The sequence below is a fragment of the Rhinatrema bivittatum genome, chromosome 2 (genome assembly GCF_901001135.1).
Source record: "Rhinatrema bivittatum chromosome 2, aRhiBiv1.1, whole genome shotgun sequence".
Lineage (NCBI taxonomy): Eukaryota > Metazoa > Chordata > Amphibia > Gymnophiona > Rhinatrematidae > Rhinatrema > Rhinatrema bivittatum.
In genome coordinates, this window is record NC_042616.1 from 425,632,977 (window position 1) to 425,653,702 (window position 20,726).

The 20,726-nt window shown below is 46.3% G+C and overlaps 2 protein-coding genes across 2 annotated transcripts in view; one reads left to right on the top strand and one right to left on the bottom strand.

Annotated features, from left to right (window-relative positions):
- Window positions 1-6,488, top strand: part of CSDC2 (cold shock domain containing C2) — a 76,168-nt gene extending 69,680 nt beyond the window's left edge. The window contains exon 4 of the mRNA XM_029590258.1: window positions 3,634-6,488. Within this exon, the coding sequence (XP_029446118.1) occupies window positions 3,634-3,796 (163 nt within the window). The 3' untranslated portion in view covers window positions 3,797-6,488. The remainder of the gene's footprint in view (window positions 1-3,633) is intronic.
- Window positions 6,489-17,587: 11,099 nt separating this feature from the next.
- The window catches only part of PMM1 (phosphomannomutase 1), a 46,714-nt gene continuing 43,575 nt past the window's right edge, over window positions 17,588-20,726 (bottom strand). The window contains exon 8 of the mRNA XM_029590259.1: window positions 17,588-19,605. Within this exon, the coding sequence (XP_029446119.1) occupies window positions 19,483-19,605 (123 nt within the window). The 3' untranslated portion in view covers window positions 17,588-19,482. The remainder of the gene's footprint in view (window positions 19,606-20,726) is intronic.

A 20,726-nucleotide genomic window follows, 5' to 3' on the forward strand; every position in this document is an offset into this window, starting at 1 on the left:
GAAAGACGGTGTTGTGAAGCAGGTGGGACAGATGGAAGTATTTGAAAGAGCCTACCAGCTTAGATTTCCATTGTACCCAAACTTTGTGTATTTGCAAACGTAAAAGGCATATGATGTACTGGCCGCCATGTCTCTTGGGGTTGCCATGGCATGGCCTGTAGCGGCAAGGCCCCTACTATAGCCTGCTCCAATTGTACGCACTGTTTGAGCGCAACCTTATTGGGTAGCGCTATCAGATTGCTAAGTTGCGCAGCCCCAAAATACCAGAGCAAGTTAGGAACCCCCATGCCCCCCATCCTTTTTAGGCAAGAATAGAACTGCTTTAGTAATTTGTGGTGGTCTCTTCCTCCAGATATAGCCAAAGATCGTCTTCTGCCATGACTTTATTAGAATAGCAGATAGGTAAATGGGGATAGTAGAAAAAAAATACAAAAAACGGGGCAAGACATTCATTTTTATTACAGCTATTTGGTCCACCCACAAGAAGTGTTCCCTGTCCCAATTGCTAAGGTCTTTTTCAATTTTTTTCCAGAGAGGGATATAATTAAGGGTAAAGAGATCATGTAAATCAGAACCTATTTGTACTCCCAGATATTTAATTGATCTTTTGGCCCAACGAAAGGGACATGCCCTCTTTAGAATAACTACCTCAGCTGGAGGAAGATTTATGTTTAGAATCTCTGATTTATCATAATTCCCTTTAAAACCAGCTACCTTATGAAAGCCATCAAGCTCCCCACCGCTGCCGATAACGAGGATTCTGGCTCCGTAAGGGTGAATAAGATATCGTCCGCGAAGAGGGCTATTTTGAAGTTGCATATCCATCAGAGAGACCCCCCAGATGCTCCGTGAATTACGGATACGGGTAGCAAAGGGCTCCAAAAATAAGGGCGAACAACATGGGAGACAATGGGCAACCTTGCCTAGTGCCACGCTGTATGTCAAAGCTAGTTCCATATCCCCCATTAACCTTGACCCTGGCCTTTGGAGAGTCGTATAGCTTTAGTTACCCATTGTTGGAAAACTTTCCCAAATTGCATTTTCTGTAAAATTTTAAACAGGAAGGGCCAATGAACCAAATTGAAAGCCTTTTCTGCATCAATAGATAATAGAATAGATGGAATATTACTGCCTTTGACCCAGTCCACCAGGTCAACCACTTTGCGAATATTATCACTGGCCATACGTGTAGGTATAAAACCCGCTTGATCGCTATGCACCAGGATGGGGAGAACAGCTTTCAAGCGCTCTGCAAGTATCTGAGCCAGTATCTTGAGATCATGGTCAATCGAGGAAATTCGATGGTAAAAGCCACACAGAGTGGCACCCCTCCCTGGTTCCGCTAAAACCGATTTGCCGGCTACATTGGCATGGTCAGCCAATGAGCCAGACTCGCGGAAATAATTGAACATGTCAGCCAATGGAGTAGAGACTAGATGTTTCAACTTCTTATAATAAGCCCCTGACAGTCCATCTAGGCCAGGGGTCGGGAACTCATGGCTCGCGAGCCAGATATGGCTCTTTTGAGGGCTGCATCTGGCTCGCAGACAAGTGTCACCACACTTTCCAGTCCCCCGCTGACCCAGCTGCTCCCTGGTCCTCCTCCGCCCGGGCTTAAAATGCTGTCAGCCCGGGCGGAAAGCGGCAGGACAGCTGGAGTCAGCGGCACCGGCGTGCTCTCCTCTTCCTGCCCCCCCGCGGCCCGGAAGAGGAAGTGGTGAGCATCGGGTGCGTGCGCGGGAAGAAGAGACCACGCTAGTGTGGTCTCTTCTTCCCGCCCCCCCCCCCCCCCCCACGGCCCGGAAGAGGAAGTGGAGAAGACTGCAGTGCGGCTCGGAGGAAAATGAAGAGCTTCAACCGCGGCCGATGGGACTCCGCCTCCGCGAGTGCTATAAATGAAGGAGGTTAGCGTTGGGAGGAGGCTGCTGCTGCCGCGAGTTCCCGGGGTGGGGGTGGGGGAGAGAGAGTGAATGAGCGAGCAAGCATGTGTGTTTGAGATCCTGTGTGTGTGAGTGAGAGATTGCATGTATGTGAATGATTGAGAGCCTGCCTGTGAGAGAGAGAGAGAGCATGAATGTAAGTTTACCATTGGGAACCTGTTTGTGTAAGTTTGTGATTGAAAACCTGTTTGTGTGTATGATTGAGATCCTTTGTGTGTGAGAGAAATCATGTGTATGTATGATTAAGAGCCTGTGTGTATAAGTAAGAGAGAGAGATCATGTGTGTCTGTGTGTGATTGAGAGCTGGTTTAGGTGATGGAGCATGTGAGTATGGTGATTGAGAGCCTGTGTTTAAATGAGAGAGAGAGATCATGTGTGTCTGTGTGTGATTGAGAGCTGGTTTAGGTGAGGGAGCATGTGAGTATGTGATTGAGAGCCTGTGTGTAAATGAGAGAAAGAGAGGACATGTTTGTAAGCATGTGAATGAGAGTCTGTGTGTGAGAGAAAAAGACAGCATGTATTTATGTGATTGAAAACCTGTGTGTGTGTGTAAGCATGAAAAGATAGACAGCAGGTGTGTAAATGTGTAATTAAGAGCCTATATAAGTGAGAGAGAGAAAAAACGTGTATATGTGAGTACTGAGAGCATGTGTGTATAGGTGTGTCATTGAGAGCCAGTGTGAGAGAGAGCGCTGGTATGTGACTGAGAGAGGAGAAAGTTCCAAGCAAACCACCCCACCTCCTGCTAATTCAGAACAATCTCAGGAGACCTGGATATCAAACGTTCCCAGGTATGCAGAGCAAAAAAATTTTTGTATCCTTATTATTTTTCATTACTGGGTCTTTGTGTCTGCTATTTTGAAATATTTTGTTGGTATCTGGAAATGTTTTATATGAGTTTTTAATTATTGGATATTCCACTCATCAGCTGTTTCGAAATATGTTCTTTTTGTTAGTACAGTTTTACTGCTGATGATTTTATATTTCTTGATTTGTTTTATAAGGATGGCTGATGTTTCTTTTTTCCTTTGTTACACTGCATACAGAGACTCTGGCTTGTTGCAGTTTTCAATTCAGTTTTTTCTGCATGCTTCTTGTTATGCGTTTTGGTCTCTTTATTCTATGTTAGGTGAGGGACAGCACGTGATTCAGGTGAGGTTTTCTGCTGGCGTGTAGTTTCTGTGTAGGGCTCTATAGCAGCCTGACTTGGTCCGTTTTCCTAATAGGAGATGTATTGGTGTCTTAAGGCCTGGTGTAATATTTTCAGAGACTTATTGTACTTTAAAAGTGTGATCTTACATAAAATGCACACAATTACTTGTATTTAGTTTTAAACTTATTGTATGGCTCTCATGGAATTACATTTTAAAATATGTGGCGTTTATGGCTCTCTCAGCCAAAAAGGTTCCTGACCCCTGATCTAGGCCTCTTCAACTATTTAACTTTTTAAATTACTGTTTTCAAAATCTTAAAAGAGTCTCCAAAGAAATTGGTTGTATTAGTGTTCATGTAATCTCCTTATGCAGAAATTACCCAAGCAGGTCTCGTAGCGACATGGCCCATGTTTCTGTGGGATTCTCTCTTCACAGCCACCCCCTAGTTATCCTTCAATTTCTTCTTACGGCAGTCTTCCTGTTCATAATTTTATCTTTCTCTTTTGTTCTCCCCCCTCCCCTGCTTTTCTTTCCGTCAGCATCGAAGGGGAGTACGTCCCGGTGGAAGGAGATGAAGTTTCCTACAAGATGTGCCCCATTCCTCCGAAAAACCAAAAGTTCCAGGCCGTGGAGGTGGTGATCACCCACCTGGCCCCACACACGAAGCATGAGACGTGGACAGGCCAAGTCATCGGCACCTAAGCCTCGGGGCCCGCCGACATTCTGAACCGTGGCATGGCCGTGGGAAGGAAGGTGGTAGAAGAGCACCTTTGGGAGGGCAATGTAAGACTTTTGGGGGCCATTCTTGTCTATAAAGTGAACCAGAAATGTTTTTTTAAGCTACATTTTGTTTCACATTTAATGAAACTTATTTTTTAACGTTGACGGTGTTAAGAGCTTGGAAGCTGTCCTCTAGTGAAAGAAGACCCTGATGTTGTATAAGTCTGTGGCTCCCAGGAACTGCTGTGTCTCTGTTCCTTGGTTTATTGATCATAGCTGACCTACTGCAGGCCCAGCCCGGCTGAGGAAAGCCTGTCTGTGTTCTTACCTTTTCAAGTCTGCCAGAACCTCCAGTGTGCTCTATCCCCTGCATCCTCCGCTTTACTGGAGTCTCCATTGTTTTCCGTGCACGAGAGACCCTCTAATGTTAATTTAGAGTGTAAAGCAAAAAGCTACAGATCTGCAGCACGGTTCCTGAAAAGCTTCTGGGGGGGGGGGTGGGCGGGCGGGTATGAAACATGCACTTTCCCTATTAAACAAAAGAAAACAAGATTCCAGTACTGAATATTTACTGCTGGTGAGGCTATAGGACAAGGATAAAACACAGCCAGCTCTTTCACAGCTAGGTTGGCCCTGCAGTACAGAAAAGCAGCCCTGTGCATTGACTTAGATTTTGCTAAATTTGATTGACGCTTCCATTAATCTTCTGTCTCTCTGGCTCTGTAGTCCAACCAGTTTTCACACATCAGTCAGAAGGTTTGGCTTTAAATGTGATTACCATAGTGGCCCTCGGTTTCATGCCATCTGCCTTACGGAACAGGAAACCCTACTGGCTAAGTGACAAGAAGGTAGTAAGTAGCCCTAGGGATGCTGTAAATAGGCCAGGCAGAATCTGAGATAACAGCATGGCAGCCCTGGACCAAAGCAGGATTGGGCAGGAAGAGGAGGATGCATTTCAAAATACACATTGGAAAAAAACAAACAAACCCCAAACAAACGTTCAGAAGCAAGAAATATAGAAATCTTCCAGGATGAGTGAAGAATCTGTCATAAATTATTTGTCTGTACTGGTGTGACACTGCAGCTTGAATCTGATAGGGGGATGTACTTTGATTGGTAACCTGAGCAAACTGCACAGAAAAGACAGGTAAGGTGCACATCATCGCTGTAATAGTAGGATCTGACTTTTGATTCTTCCAAAGAGCACTGGAAGGTGAAGTTTGACAGGGAAGCCTGTCTCTCCTCATTGTCCACTCGTAGGGCAAAGAGGCAAAGAGTGTGCTGTCAGGGTTGGGGGAAAAGAGGCAACTCAGGGAGGACAGAAAAGATAGGGGGGGGGAAGGGTTGCCATTAGAGCCGATCAGGTCCTGGTTTTACTTCCTACTGCCTGCAGAAAAGCTGTGCAGGCAGTGGGAATAAAGCCAGGACTGACTGTGCCTGTCCCGAAAACACAGACCCCAGCTGGCATCCTGAAGCAGCATGTACACATTTGCACACTGTAAAACCTCCCCTATGCCTGCCCTTCTCCTTCCATCATCCTCCCCAGAGCTTTGGGTGCCCAGCATTTGCAGTGCATTTCACTGAGGCTTCAAGACGTGTCCCTGGCTGCAAAAAAAAAAAAAAGGGCCAAGGCATTCTGTCTTCTATATCCTGCATTATTTTTGCTTTTTTTGTGTTTTGCGGGGGATGTGGGGAGAGGTTAGGTGAGATTTTCCACCCTTGGGGATCTTTCGTTGAGTGTTCTCCTGCACATCCTTGGTGTGGCAGAAGACCCCTAGCACTTACGTGAGAACGCCCATGTGGAAGGCAAGGAGAGATGTTGGGAAGGACCTACTGCCTTTTTAGTTTGTTACTGAGGTACTGGAACATGGGCATAGTTCCAGTTTTGTTTTTTGGGTGTTTTTATTATTATTATTTTATTTGTTGTTGGTTTTTTTTTGTTTTTTTTTGTGCTTCTTGTACTTAGGGAAACTGAGCTTACGTGATTGATGGCTGAGCTCTGATTTACAATGTTAAAGACATTATCTGTCCAGTATATGTTGAGTGCAAGCTCTCCTCTCTGGTGCCAGAGGCAGCCCAGCAGGCTCTAAATAAAATAATTTTGCTATCACGGTGTATCAAAAGAGGGGTGGGGTGAGCCTCACAATGATGAGAAATTCTTGTTGCGAACTTCCCATCACCAACACTCGCTTCACCCATCCCCTAGACGCCACAATCATCTGACCCAGCTGCGTCTATCCTGGCACCGCTCAGCATACACGGTCCCCACTGGGAATTACAAAACCCTTTTTCCTTCCTTGTGCTTTGAAGCATTTTGTACCGAACGCCGTCGGGGGGGATGTGTGACGGAGGAGAGTAACAGGGTCTTGGCTTGTCGCAGACAAGGCTGGGAGCTGATTGGCTGGTCATGCCCTGTGACATCACAGTCGGGTTCCGCAGTCGGCTGCAGTGCCCGGCAGAGAGGGTCCTCCTGAGGTGCGCTGATGTCCCTATGATCTCATTCCTGCTTAACTGCATTACAAGCCAGGCAGCCAACCTGTCTGACACAAACTCTTGTCTTTTTTTTTTTTACATGAAAAATATCCAAGATATAAAATGTCTTTGTGATTGGAAGATGGTGTCTGTCTTTGACTGTAATGTTGGCAATAATGAATAAAATGCAATAATATATAGAGTAGATGTCTTTTCTTCTGGTAATTATCTGATTTTATTATGTTTTGTTTTACGTAAGCGGTGTGGGTTTTTTTTTCATCTTTCTCTTCACCACAAAATCTGTTGGAGGTCTCAGAACTTGTTCTGCATGACCCAGTACTAATGCCAAGCCTCCTATTACCTTGCTCTCCTGGCAGAGGATTTTTTTTTTTTTAATCCTTTTAAAACAATGGCAGCTCTGCTAGAGAGATGGTTGCCGTGCAGGCTCGGGTACTTAACTATGTTGACCGCATGCATTTTCATGGGCATCTTGTATGGGCGGGTAACTGAGTTTCTTGGCATGAGTGTGTACTGTCTGTCTCTAATTCCCCCCTCCCTCACACACTTTTAAATGAAAAATAGAAGGGGGAGGGGGCAGCAATCACTAAGTTAAAAAAAAATGTAATTATTTCCCCCAGTAGTTTTGTGCCAGCCAAGCTGCTAAAAGAACATTGAAGCACCTCAGGGCTGCGAAGTGACCCAGGCTCTGAGGGGAGAATTTTGTAGTGAATTCTGTTTTTTTGAACATGCAGTCCCTGTGGATGCTTCTAGTTGCCGTCTGCCTTTTGGATACCAAAATACATCAAAGCTGGGACAGGCTCCAAAGGCTTCCCCCTCTGGGGTGGGTCACTGGGCAGCCTCCCCCTCACCCCCAGCAATCTGGGGTGATTTCACTGTAACTCCCAGGGCAAGAATCTCCTCGGAGTACATCAGAGCTGGCTGGGCGGTGTGGGTGGTCTTCTGGTGGTTTGTAAGTAATGTGCTGGTTCAACAAGGCTGCCTTGGAGACTTAAGAAAACTCAGCCACTTTTTATCGGCTTTTTGTGTGTCTTGGCTTTTCTTCCCACTCTCTCCCTTGCCTTTAAAACAAGTATTGTGTACGTAACTGCTTGAGGCGACAGATGCCCATACTCATAAGTCATGCAACATGTTGGGGTGTCCTAAAGTGTAAGAGGTTGGATGGACTTTTGGGTTTTTTTTAATGTCTGATTTTGCGTAATCAATGAACAAAGTTCCATAATTTTGCACTTGTAAAAGGAACCAAACTGTACCCTTTCTGGTGGGTTTTACAAACACACCCCTCTCAGCTCTGCTAAGGAAATTAACCGTAACACGCATGCCCAGAGATTCCCTGCCCTGGAGAGGTTTGGAAGTACATTAGAAAAGGTCAACAGGGGCCAGCCCGTTGGCTGGGCACGGTCATGTGGGAAGTCCCCTGTTCAGTTCCTGAGTTAGAGGCAGTGGTCACAGCTCCTGAAAAGATCCATGGTCGTAGATGTCAGCTCGTGGCTGCTTAAGCACCTTCAGTATTGAGCAAATGCCCCCATAACGTCCAGGGAGGAATAATTTTTGTTGAGTTTTTTAAAAAGGTGGTGCCTTTGGTTGTGGTCGTGGCTTAATGTCATGAGGGATTCAGGGCCCATGACTGCAGGGTTTCAGAAGGAGCTCTGGCACGTGGAGCCTGACCAAGGACGTTCACTGCAATGACCAGAGTAAGCACAATGCGGGGGTGGTGTTATAAAATAAGAGAAACATCCCTGGCTAGTTGTAAAATTAAAGCTTATGAAGCCAGGAAGCACAAAGGGGCAGGAGGAAATTGCTGGTGTCTTCCCCACCCTGCAATAAAAATATAAACAAAAACAATCAACCTTAACCTCCAGGCAGCATGGCGCAGTTTGGTTTAATCCAATCTGGAAACCAGTGTGCAGATGACCTATTTTGAGACTAAGCTCACTGTTTTCATGAAAGCTCCATCAGAGCCGTAGCAAGCTTATAGCCAAGGCCATAGGCGCCGCTACCAAAAGGCGCCAAGGAGAACTGTGCGGCTGGCAGATCCTCGGCAGAAAAACAAATCAGTACGGCCTCATCGAAATCAACAGCGTGGCTGACGCGGCCTTAGTAAGAGGAAAAGCAGTGCGGCCCCCCCACTGCTGATTCTGGCGGGGCTGAGCTGCTTTTCCACTTACTGAGGCAGCGCTTGCGACGCCATCACTTTCAATGGGGCCACGCTGATTCACAGGAGGAGGAGCTCACCCTGCTGGAAGTAGTCCAATGCCTCGTGGCTGGAAGTCATTCCCTTGGCCAGGAGGGCTGAAGAAGACTGCTGGTGCCTGCTAAGTCGAGGGAAGTGAGTGAGAGAGAAAGCATGTATGTGGGAGAGGGAGAGCATGTGTGCTTGTGTGTGGGACAGGGAGAGCATGTGTGCTTGTGTGTGGGACAGTGAGAGCATGTATGCTTGTGTATGGGAGAGCATGTATGTGGGAGAGAGCATATGTGTTGGAGAGTGAGCATGTGTGCGTGTATGTGTGCGAAAGTGAGCATGTGTGTATGTATGTGGGGGAGTGAGAGAAAGCATGTGTATGTATGAGGGAGCATGTGTGTGCTCAACTACCCCAGTTACTCTCTGCCTGCTAATCCATGCCAATTTCATCTGGAAATCAAAAGTTCCAAGGTATGGGTAAAGGGGAATTTTTTAAAATCCTTATTCTAATTGTTGGGTGTTATTTGATGTCTGTTTTGAAATATTCTATTGATGTTTGGAAGATTTTTATATGAGTTTTTAATTATTGATTGTTATTCTATTCACTAATTATTTTGAATTACTCTTTTTATTGGCATGGTTTTACTAATTTTGTTTTATGACGAATGGTAATGTTTCTGTTTTTTACATTGTTGCAGTGCATACAGAATTTGGTTTGTTGTGGTTTCAGTTCATTTTTTGTTTGTACATTTCTATTTATAGTGTATGGTCTCTTTATTCTGTATTTGAGGGACTATCTGTGTTTTGCATGTGTGACTGAAGTGAGCTATTCTGTTACAGACCAATACAGTAAGGTCCTTGAAAATGCTCACTCAGTGTAGAGCGCCTGCTTTCCTAATGCGCACTTAGCTATTTCTCCTGGGCGCGCGATACAGTATTTAAATGAGGGGGTCGCGCTGAAAAGGAAGCGCTAGGGCCAATAGCACGCCCCTGGCGCCTCCTTGGCAGCTGAAGCCCAGGAGAGGTGGCTGTCAGCAGGTTTGGAAAACAGATGCTCAATTTTATGAGCTCGTAAAATTGAGCGTCAGTTTTCCTAACCTGACCACCTGCACACTTAAAAAAAAATTTTTTTTTTAACCTTTTGGTTCCTCAGACTTAATATCGCTACGATTATTAAGTTGGAGGAGGTACAGAAAAGCAGTATTTTCTGCTTTTCTGTACACTTTGGGGCTGCTCAGAAATTAATGCCTGCTTTAGGGCAGGTGCTAATTTCTGCAGGGTTTTCTGGTTGGCATCACAGCAGTGCATGTAAATATAATATAATATGGGGCAGATTTTATAAATCTGCGCACACGCATACTTTTTTTCGCGCACCAGGCGCGAACAAGAGTACGCGGGATTTCAATAGATACGCGCCAAGCCGCTAAAATCCGGGGTCGGCGCGCGCAAGGCTGCCCAAAATCGGCAGCCTGCACGCACCGAGCCGCACACCCTGCCTCCGTTCCCTCTGAGGCCGCTCCGAAATCAGAGCGGCCTCAGAGGGAACTTTCCTTCCACCCCCCCCGCACCTTCCCTTCCCCTACCTAACCCACCCCCCCGGCCCTATCTAAACCCCCCCTAACTTTGCGTGTGCCGGGCCGGCTGCCGCGCTCCATGTTCCGGTCCGGGGGACTGGTCCGGAGGCTGCAGCCACGCCCCCGGAATGCCCCGGGGCCAAAACTACGCCCGCGGTGCCACCCCCGAAACGCCGCATCACTCACGACACGCCCCCAAAACGCCCCTCCATGCAAGCCCCGGGACTTACACGCGTCCCAGGGCTTGCGCGCGCCGCCGAGCCTATGCAAAATAGGCTTGGCGCGCGCAGGGGGGGTTTGGGGTAGGTTTTCGGGGGGTACGCGCGTACCCCTTTGAAAATCTACCTCTATACGTATTGTAAGTGATATTTTTACCTCAGCAGACTGTGCTTTGAATGTTCTTTTTCGTGTAAAATCTGTTATTATAAATCATACTTTTTAATTGTGTGCGAGGAGGATGTGATTGAGGTGGGGGCCGCAAGGCTATAAGGTTTTCCTAGGGCGCCTAATACCTTTGCACCGGCTGTGGGCATTGCTGAACAAACACTGAACATTGTATCCCGACTGGTGGTGTCATGGGTTGTGTAATGGGCGAGGGCGCAGTTTTTCACTTGGGCCGTAGGCGCCAAATTGCCTGGGTGCAAGCTCTGATCTCCCTAATACTTATATTGTTCTCACCTCATGCATAGCGCACCCTCGAAACGCAGCTCTTCCATAAAAACCTTTTAGTGCCAACAGGCAATTTGCCCCTTGCCCTTCCACAAAAGAAAGAAAGAGGAACCAGCTCTCCTCATATTTTTACTTTAGTTTCTTACAGGAAAACCGACCTTAAACCTGCTGTCTCGGTCTGGCACCTGTCACCCCCCCCCCCCCCCCCCCCCCAATAATTTTTAAATCGTTCATCCAATTCCATTCAGATTTCTGCCAGAGAGGGTAGAGCACCTACTACCCAGCGCACACTGCTCATATGCCCGTGGCCCTGAGACTGAGGGGTGAATTTTCAAAGGGGTTGCATGCATCAAATTAGCATAGTCGTGGACAAGTAGCTTGTAAATCATGTACATGCTGTTTTATAAACATCGAACGTACATGCAGATTTTTTTTGGTTGCGTCGGCACAGTCCCCTGCACATAAAGGGGCCGGTGTACAGGCATTCTGAGGCGAGGACAAGCGGCACGCATGCAAGATGCTATTTTATAAGAGATTTACAGGACTACATTAGGTAACTCATTCACAGAATTTTACACTTGCTAATTAGCTCGTGCAATTGCTATCAGACTCATCAGCTCCTGGGTGGGCCAACTGGGGGGGAAACTCGGGATGAAGAACTAGAAGAATCTTGAGCTGGAAAAGAACTGGGTGAACTGGTGGAGGTTTCGGCAAACTGGTGACCAGGTATGCACGCATGTTTAAAAAGGCACCAACTTCTGTGGGTAAATCAGGGTTTTTACACAAGCAAGGCATTTTTTGTTTTTTTTGCACATAAAATATACACATGTATGTTTATAAAATAGGAAGGAAAGGTACACGTTGCAGGTATGCGCGTGTAACCAGAAGTGTTTATATTTTATAAACTGCGTGATAGGCGAAGATTATAAAAAGTTGCTGTAGCAAAAAATGACAGGAGTCAGGTGCCACCTTATAGACCAACAAATTTATCAACGTTATGCGCTTTTGAGGACAAGGTCAGGTACCTGAAGACTTCATGTATCTGACAAAGTGGACTCTGACCTCAAAAGCTCATGTGTTCACAAATTGGTTGGTCTATAAACGTGCTACCCGACTCCTGTCATTTTTGCTCCCATCAGACTAACACTGCTATCCCTTAGCAAAAATACTGTAGCAGATCTCAGCATGGCCATATATGCACACATATGGGGCCGTGCAGCGTATGATGTCAAACCTGAACCAACCTCATAGGATTCTGACCTCGCCAAGGGCTATTCTTCATATCTGCTGGAAACTGAAACTTTCTGTTCGCCACATCCGAGCCACCGGATGACTCCGGTGGCTCGGAGCGGAACACAGCCAGCACGATGCGGCGAACAGAAAGTTTCAGTTTCCAGCAGTTATGAAGAATAGCCCTTGGCGAGGTCAGAATCCTATGAGGTTGGTTCAGATTTGACATCATACTCCCCTGAAGAAAGATCAGCATCTGAAACACGAACCGTTTGTGTCGGGATTGGATTTCAATGCTTGAAGATAACCAACATTAACAGGGAAGTCGGCCATGTACCCGCTTTAACTCAAAGGGCAATTTTTAAGATTATATCAGTTTTCTCTGCAAGGTGAGGTAAACACCAACATTACCACGGATGTTTTTGAATTGTTTGGGATTATATTTTCAATTCACAAAAACATTTTAAAAAAATTTTTTTTGTTCTTTTGGAGGTGGTGGCAGGTTGAAGATTATAACCAATTATATATTGGTGCGGAGTCACCTACACTATATATGAAACTTCTACTCTCTCCATAAATATATTTTCAGCTTTTTTTGAAAAGTTTTTCTGAAATAGTTCCAGAGAGTGTAGGTTAACTGAGCAATTTTTGAATTTATATAAAACAAGTTCATTAAATAATTTACTGTAAAACACAGTTTGGCAGCGACAGAGCAGTTTTTAGTTGCTCTTGATTTATTTTTTATTACATTGGATCGCAGTATACAGTGGTGATTTTTGAGATTTATCTAACTTTTAAGATAGCCAGATCTATGCAGTAGCACTGCCGCACCACTGATTAGCCCGCTTAAGCTAGCCAGCTAACTTTACTAGCCGCTCAGCAGCTGAATACCAGCCCCTCTATTTTTAAACCCGCTCTGCTGTTGGTTAGTGCCTGTGGTCAGCAGCTGACTCCATTTCTTGCCTGGTTGCCTACAGGATTAAAAAAAACAAACAGTCTCTAACGTTTAACAAGGTACACACAGCTTGCCACATAACACCGTCAGGACCATGTGCAAATCTCTCTAGGGAAAGAGGAAATGAGTATCAGGAAACCATTTGCACATCTCCCTTTTCCACACTTTGGGACCTTCGTTTCAGTTTTTTATTGTATTTTCCCCCCGATTTATCAACGTTTATTACAAGAAGAGAAACCACCTTTGAGCCTTCTGCATTTCCCAAAGAAGGATGGAGGCACAAACAAAAGCCAGATATTAAATATTTTATTTCCTGGTCCTTGTTACATAAATCTCAGACTTAAGTAAAAGCCCTGTTTCACAGAGAATCCCCCTCCCCTCCCTGGTCCCTCAGGAGCCCAGCATCTGACATGCAGCCAGGCGGGGCTGGAATGGGACGGTCACAGCTTGGAGGCAGACGACCCTTGTGCCGGGAGTGTCTTAGCAAGGAGGAAAATGGCCAGGCCTGGGCTTGGATTTTGCCCCATTGCCTGCATGAACCTGTAGTCCTGATTCTTTTACAGCAGTTGTTATGACAGTGGAGGCAAAACCAGGACTGTCTCAGCCTGACCTAGACCTGTCGGGTACCCTCGCAGCCCTCTTTTCCCCCTTGCAGGGGGTCAGCACAGGCCGGAGGCTGACAAAACAGCAAGTATGGTCATCCCCGCCCCCAGAGCTGCATCCCCACACATGCGCACACACACACACAACATACAAACAAGTCCATGGGAACACGGCGCAAGAAGCCCCCCCCCGTCACAGACTGAGGTGGACTCTAAAGCAACACCAGCTCGCTTTCTGTATTTACAAGCCGACCCCGCTCCTGTCGGACATCAGTGCATGGGCTTCAAGGAAAACTTTTACATGTTTTTCTCAGAGCTCACCCCTCTCATTTTATTCCAAGTTTTTGAGCCAAATAGCCTTGGTTTGGTTTTTTTTAAAGGAGTCATAAGAACCAATTTGGGGTACACTTGCAGGCTGTTCAGTAAAGGGAACTCTCAGTTATAAAACAGCCACCGACCCTCTGCCCTGCATGCAGCCTGCGGTAAGCAGAGCCTGTTTCTTGTATGTACAGTGCAGACTGGTGTAAAGCTGTCTGCAGATCTCATGACACGTGTGGCTGTATCATATATATATATATCTCTCTTGCAAATTCATTGTGGCTATCCCAGCAACCAGACCTCTTTCGTTCCATCCACCCAATCTCAACAGAGGATCCAGCCTGCCTCTAGCAATCCAGACTATTGCTTGTCAAACCTTTCTTTAAATGAAAAGATCCTGCACTACCGGAGTGTTCCCACCCCCTTCCTCCCCTGGAAAACCTGTTCCAGTGTTTCACTGCCCTGACAGTTAGAAAGTTCACAGGAAACACAATGTCAGAGGCTCGGTTGGGATCTCTACACCAAACCAGTCTTCCTTAATATTGGGGGTAGATTTTAAAACGTGTGCACGGTTCCCGCTGTGCACACGTGGAAGCAGCCGCTTTATAACCTGCACGTGTCGGGGCGCACGCGTTAATAAACTACGGTTCCCCCGCGCGCGCGTACGCGGGTGGGAATTTAAAAAGCTACGCGCGGCAACGCGAGTAGGGCTTCCACGGTTCCCTCCCGGTCTGCTCCGATTAAGGAGAGAACTTTCCTATACCCCTACCTAAGCTTCCTCCCCTTTCCCCTTCTCCTCCCTGGCCCCTAACCCTTTCCGCGGGAGCAGTAAGTCATCTCTGCATGCTGGCTGGCTGCCAGTTGCGCGCTTCCCTGGGACAGCGTCGAATGGCGCTGTCCCAGCCGACCCAGACCCCGCCCCTTTTGAGAGGCCCGGCACTGCATAACCCCCCCTATTTATGCACGCGGGCTTCTGAAAATTAGCCCAATTATGCACAAATAGATTTTCAAGTACCTGAGAAGCGGGTGCCTGCTTCTAGCCCCCCATAAAGATGAGGCATTTTAGGGGGTGTCGGGGGGGGGAAGCAGGTGTTAGAAATTACGCGCATAGATTTCAGTTTCAAAAGTGGCTGTGTACGGTAGGCCTGCTGCCACCGCATGTCGTTTGACCCTTGGTAACCCTACACCGGTACTTGTAGCCACATCTTCAAAGAAAACGGATGCGGGAAGCCTGGGCGTAGGTTATCAGTTGGGCGCCCAACCAATAATCAGACCCTTTAACGTCTAACTTAGTCCTCCCCCGCTGCAAGTCACTTCCTGTCAACGTACTGACCACCATCCCCTAGCTTAACATCTTTCCCTTTCACCCCTGCATTGGAAGACTGGTAAGTCCCACCTCACTCTTCTCTTCTTTAGGATAAAATTACATCAAGTCTCTGCAGCCTTTCCTCAGAAGTCATTATCTACAGTTGGGCTTTCCAAGCTTGTCCTGGGGCCCTCACAGCCAGACAGGGTTTCAGGAAATCCACAATGACCGTGCACGAGGGAAGTTTCATCTTATGTACTTGCTTATTTTTTTTAATTGATTTTTATAGTTTTAAGCCCACCCCTCCCATCTATAGAGCGGGGAGGGCAGGTAATATCGATAAAATTACATTAAAATTTCACATTTTAAATGAATTCTAAAACACAAAGCAATAACAAGCACAACAGGACACCCATCCAATGATTTACAATCAACCTAAACGTAGATTGTTGGCCTCAAAATCTAACACACAGCTCCTGAGCTCCATTCAGCCTTTTAGAGAATTTAAAGTAAAAGTTCTGACACAGCAGTAACCACAGCCCCCAAATGGTTACTCTTACAGTACCACCTCCAAGTAGGAGTATACTTAGTCTCCTCCTAGGATGCTGAGGATGTCAGGCCAGGAAGCCCAGGAAGCTCCACCCAAAATACAGACACGAATAAGTCAATATTCAAAGGCATTTAGCCAGATAACTTTTGAATGTCTCTCGCACTTATTCAGCTAAAATTTAGTCAGATAACATGGGGTTATTCCAGCCTGGAGCTAAGTTATCCAGTTAACATGTGGTCAGATAACTTAAGGCTTAACCAGCCCTATTTGAAAGAATATAACTGGTTTAAGTGGCACAGTGCTTTTTTTTAGTTAAAGAAAGTGAAATGCAGGCCCGTGGCCCCAATTCCATACCCCACCCAATATGATAAAAAATAGACCCTCAAGCCCCATAAACCACCCCCCCCCCAACAGCACGTTGTAAATAAAATGTGGTAGGAGGTTGCTGGTTGGCTGTCTCAACTCCCTCTTTCCCCTCCCCAGTTCCGCCAGTAGTTGAAGTAATTCCCCCCGCCTTCCCCTCCCCCCATCTGGTACCTTAGAAACCCCATCATGGTGCTGGGATTACGATGCACTCCTACCAGGATTGCGATAGGAGCATAACGCAATCCCGACATAATGGCAGGGTTCTGAGGATAGAGGTGGGTGGGAGGATTAGAGGTGGATGGGTGAGGGGTATGCGGGCCAGCAGGACCCATTTTTAACATACTGGGTGGGGTATGGGATTCAGGCCACAGACCTGCATTTTACTTTTTTTTTTTTTAAATCATACTGTGCCACCAGTTTTATTCTTTTAAATATGGTCAGTTAAGTCTAAAGTTATCTGGCCACACGTGACCAGATAACGTTTAAATCTAACTGGCTTTGTTGAAAACAAATAGCCAATTAGGTTTAAAGTTACCTGGCTCAATAACGTTATTTGGGGAGATTCGGCGAGACATTTAATCCCGCTGAATATCCAGGATACCTTGTCTGGCTAACTTTAGCTAGAAAAATTAGCTTTTTTTAGGGTGTTTTTAAATATTGGACCCCAACGGTTCAGCTATTATTGTCACAGGTTCTCCTACATACCGTTTCTGCAACTCAGCAGGAAGATGTAGTTCCCTTGGAAGAGCATGCACGTCATAGAAGAGGCAGCTCTGGGGAGAATGCCTACTTCCTGCTCCCCTCCCTTTTTATTTCTATGTGGCATCTTCAAAAAATATTCCTTGCGAGGACCATAATAACCACACATTAATCTGATGCATCAATCTTTTTTTTACAGGTCAACTGGATCCAATTTATGATAAGGCCTTGAAAGCCACTGAGCCAGGCTTGAACGCTGATTACATTTCAGCAGAAGCCAACGTGGTTCTGCGTCTCCCTGCTGGGTGCCTGGGAGGAGGCACACGGCTTCATTTTGAATTACGTGTAGCCTCTGTAATCGCGTTTGTGGCCATCCCACTAAGGCTGAATTACAAGCAGTAGGGCAGCGGATGAAGGACTAGCTATCATTTAAACTCCCTTAAACTGGAGGTGTTGTTTTAATCTCTTACCAACCATTTATTCTTTTACATGCCAACTTTGATTGAGCTTCATAAATGCCTCTTGCTAGGCTGGAACTAAACACAGATTATGGATTTTCTGGAAGATACTAGGTTGCTAGATAACCCACCAGTCTGGTTTCCGGACAGGTCATAGACACGGAGGCCATACTGTGGCAAGTCTAAGACGACCTGAACGCTGCCCGTATTTCTAGATATGTAATTGATCATCGGATTCTGATAGCAAGATGGCACGCCAAGATTCTGCGGTAAAATGGTGTCTGTCAGTTTTGGCTGAGAGATATTTTAAGGCGGGATGGGCAAAAATATTTCTGCAGCCCCTCCATTAACTTGTGGAGTCCCTCAAGGATCCAGGTTACCCCCTTGTCCCCCACCCAGTCTTTTTTTTTTTTTTTTACTGTGTATTTGAGACTGGTGGGGATTAGTTGCTGGAGCTGGATTTAACCATTTTTATTTACGCCTACAATGTGCAGATATAAATGCAGATCCACTGCCTGTTCTATAATCTTTGAAAGTAAAGTTGGAAACTGGTTTTCATTTTAAATTTTTTCATAATTTCAAATCAATTAAAAAAAACAAAAATTTGACTGGATGTCCAAGGAGAGAAAACATTGGAAGCCCAGTATATACCAATCGATCGTCTACCCATTCATTGTGGATATCCTGAACGGCCAACCAGCTGCAGGGGCCCCAGGCTGGGCTCTAAGACCCCACGCTACATAATTTCAGCTCTGAGGGCCAGCTCCGCTTTGTGGTTCTCCAGGACTGATCTTAGGCCTCGGAATGTTTTTGTTACTCTCCTCCGCCTCTTCTCCTAAATCTCCAAGCTCCTGTCTGGCACAGCAGCAAAATTGTCCACTCTTGCTAGATCTCTGGAGCTGAATCAGGGCCATAAACAAATAACCGCCACCCGCACATGGCACCCAGCAGCCCTGAAGCTTTCACATGTTCATTAAAAAAAAAAAAAAAAAAAAGTTTTTAAAAATAACAGACAAAATGGCTAAAAAAAAAAAAAAGCAAAACATAAGGAAAGAGAAGGTCACAAATACAGCTGGGCTAACTTGAATTTAACTGCCAGGGAATTTCACATTCTCATTTTACCAACTCTGCTGGTATTTTCTTTTAAAAAATTAAAAAAAAAAACTCACCCAGCTTTGTGAGGTACCTTGTGAACAACACAACAAAAAGCACACGCACACACAAACAAACACAGAACTTAAACCACCTCAACAGCTCATGCTTGAACGTCTGGCTGTAGCAGCTTCCCTGCAGCTCCCCCTGGCAGCGTGTTCCAAAGTGGGCCACGGTGACGTCTCACACACACTCGTTTCTCATTGGTCCATGAAGCTTGTGATGTCACACATGATATCACCTCTGTGACACAGACTGTTTAGAATGAGCACGCAGAGACAGCCTTGGCTATCTGCTCACCAAGACACAGGGGACACGTTTGAAGAATGTTAAAAACAAAAAAAGGTTAAACCTTAAATGTGTCATTAAACAGGGAGATCACTGCTCATTCAAGCAAGCTTTTGCCGTGCTGTCTAGTACGTGAGGGCCTCCTTCTTTACACACTTTGGCAGTGTGCCCACTCGCAGCTGGATGGTGCCACATGGGTCGTGGCTGCATAACTGGATAATATGCGAGGCCCACGTGCACAGCCTTCATGGCACTGAAGTATCAGGCCATGAGGTTCACAGCTTGGCTCACCCAAAGTGTCTTCCCTATAATGTGCTTAGATAGATCAATCTACCTTCCTTCCCCAGCTTCCAAGTCCAACCCTCAGGGAGGAGAGGTACCATATAACATTTTAGCATAGGCATAATGATGGTTACCACTCCTGGAGGTGGGGGCTATGTAAGGTTACCGAATCTTTCTACTCCAGGGGTTGTGTTCTTCTTGTTGCATTCTTCCGGCGTACAGATTGCATCCTATCATGGACATAAACAAGTCCCAACCCCCCACCCCTCTCATTCGAAAGCAACAGAATGACTGACTGGGAGTGGAGGCGGGGGGGGAGGGTCAGAATCCCAACACTTATCTCCCCAGTCCAATAAGCTCATGTAGCACCTGTGGGCGATGAACATGTGATATCAGGAGGCAGGATCTGTCCGAGAGCCCATGAAGACGCGCATCGTGACCTCTCCAGTCCTGTCTCTGGGGTGGGTTGCTGGAAGCTCCCTGACAGTGCAGAGTGGCATCTGGAGCCGTCCCATCCGCTCACACGGGGCCAGCAGCTTCCCCGGCATCATGACTCGTTGCTCCTCTCGGGAAAGAAGAGCCGAGTGCACCTGCGGACGGTGTCCCACGGAGAGCTCACCGTGTGCCCCACCGTGCGAGGGTCTGCGAAGATCTCATAGTCATTCCCACCCTACAGCAGGAGACATCACAGTCACATAAATTTGCATTTTCCCCTTCCAGTAGTTCCTGTTTATGTATTCCAGGTGATTTGTAGTTTTCTCCTCTTCCTCCCAACTAGTATGCATTTATGTTTTGCTACACCTAAGAGTACTTTGCATGATTTTGTCTCTGTTTCCTTGTAGATGGTATAATTTGTAAAACTGTGTTTTCTAGTGACGCGTGAATTCCATAGGAAACAAGAGACCCAGGAATCAGCTGGGCAGACAACACACACCAACTTATCTCTCCCCTCCGTGCCACCAAGCTGCCCAGGGGCTCCAGATCCTGAGGGCCACTCTGAGCTGGTCCTGATATTATAATCCTTGTTCTCTAAGTATATGTGTGGGGGGAAAAAACAAACAAAAGAAATCCCATAACACTTAAGAGATCAGACTTTATAAAATCCAGGAGCAGCTCAAGTAGTGTCCTCCGTGGCCTGGACAGCTTTGTCACCCTGCTCACTGCATCATTTACTCCCCCTCTCCGTCGCAATCTGCGGCCAGTTCCACGGAGCTCAAGAGGCATAGCCCCCAGGTTAGAAGGAATGATGTCCGACAGATGCAGAATTGCATCAAACTGATAATCCTAGATGATAAAAGAGATGGTGCTCACTGAAAAAATAAACAACCCCCCCCCCCCCCCCAGCCTACGAAATCCAGACAAATTCCAACAAATCAGAGCTAAGTGATTTCAGGATAAAAAGCCACCACTTTGCAACAGCAGCTGAGAGTGAACCAAACCCCTAACGCTTTTCACAAATGCTTCTGGAACCCTGACATTAATAATTTCATTCCTTTGGGAGTTTTAGCCTGGCCTTTCCAAATGATGCTCACAGCATTATTAGAATTCAGTTGCAGTAAGCTCCTGCCCCATAAAGCTTACAATCTAAGTGGGTATGTGGGGCAAGGGGGATAAAATGATTAGCCCAAAGGCACAAGGAGAGTGGGAACTCAACCTACTGCCATTAGGCCGTTCGCCTCCTTCCATTGCAGCTCTGAACAAATATCTGGCAGTGGGAAGGGCACCAGGTGGTTTTAAGGTCCGTAGCTCACCATCATGTGTGAATCTGACGTGGGTACGACCAAACATGTG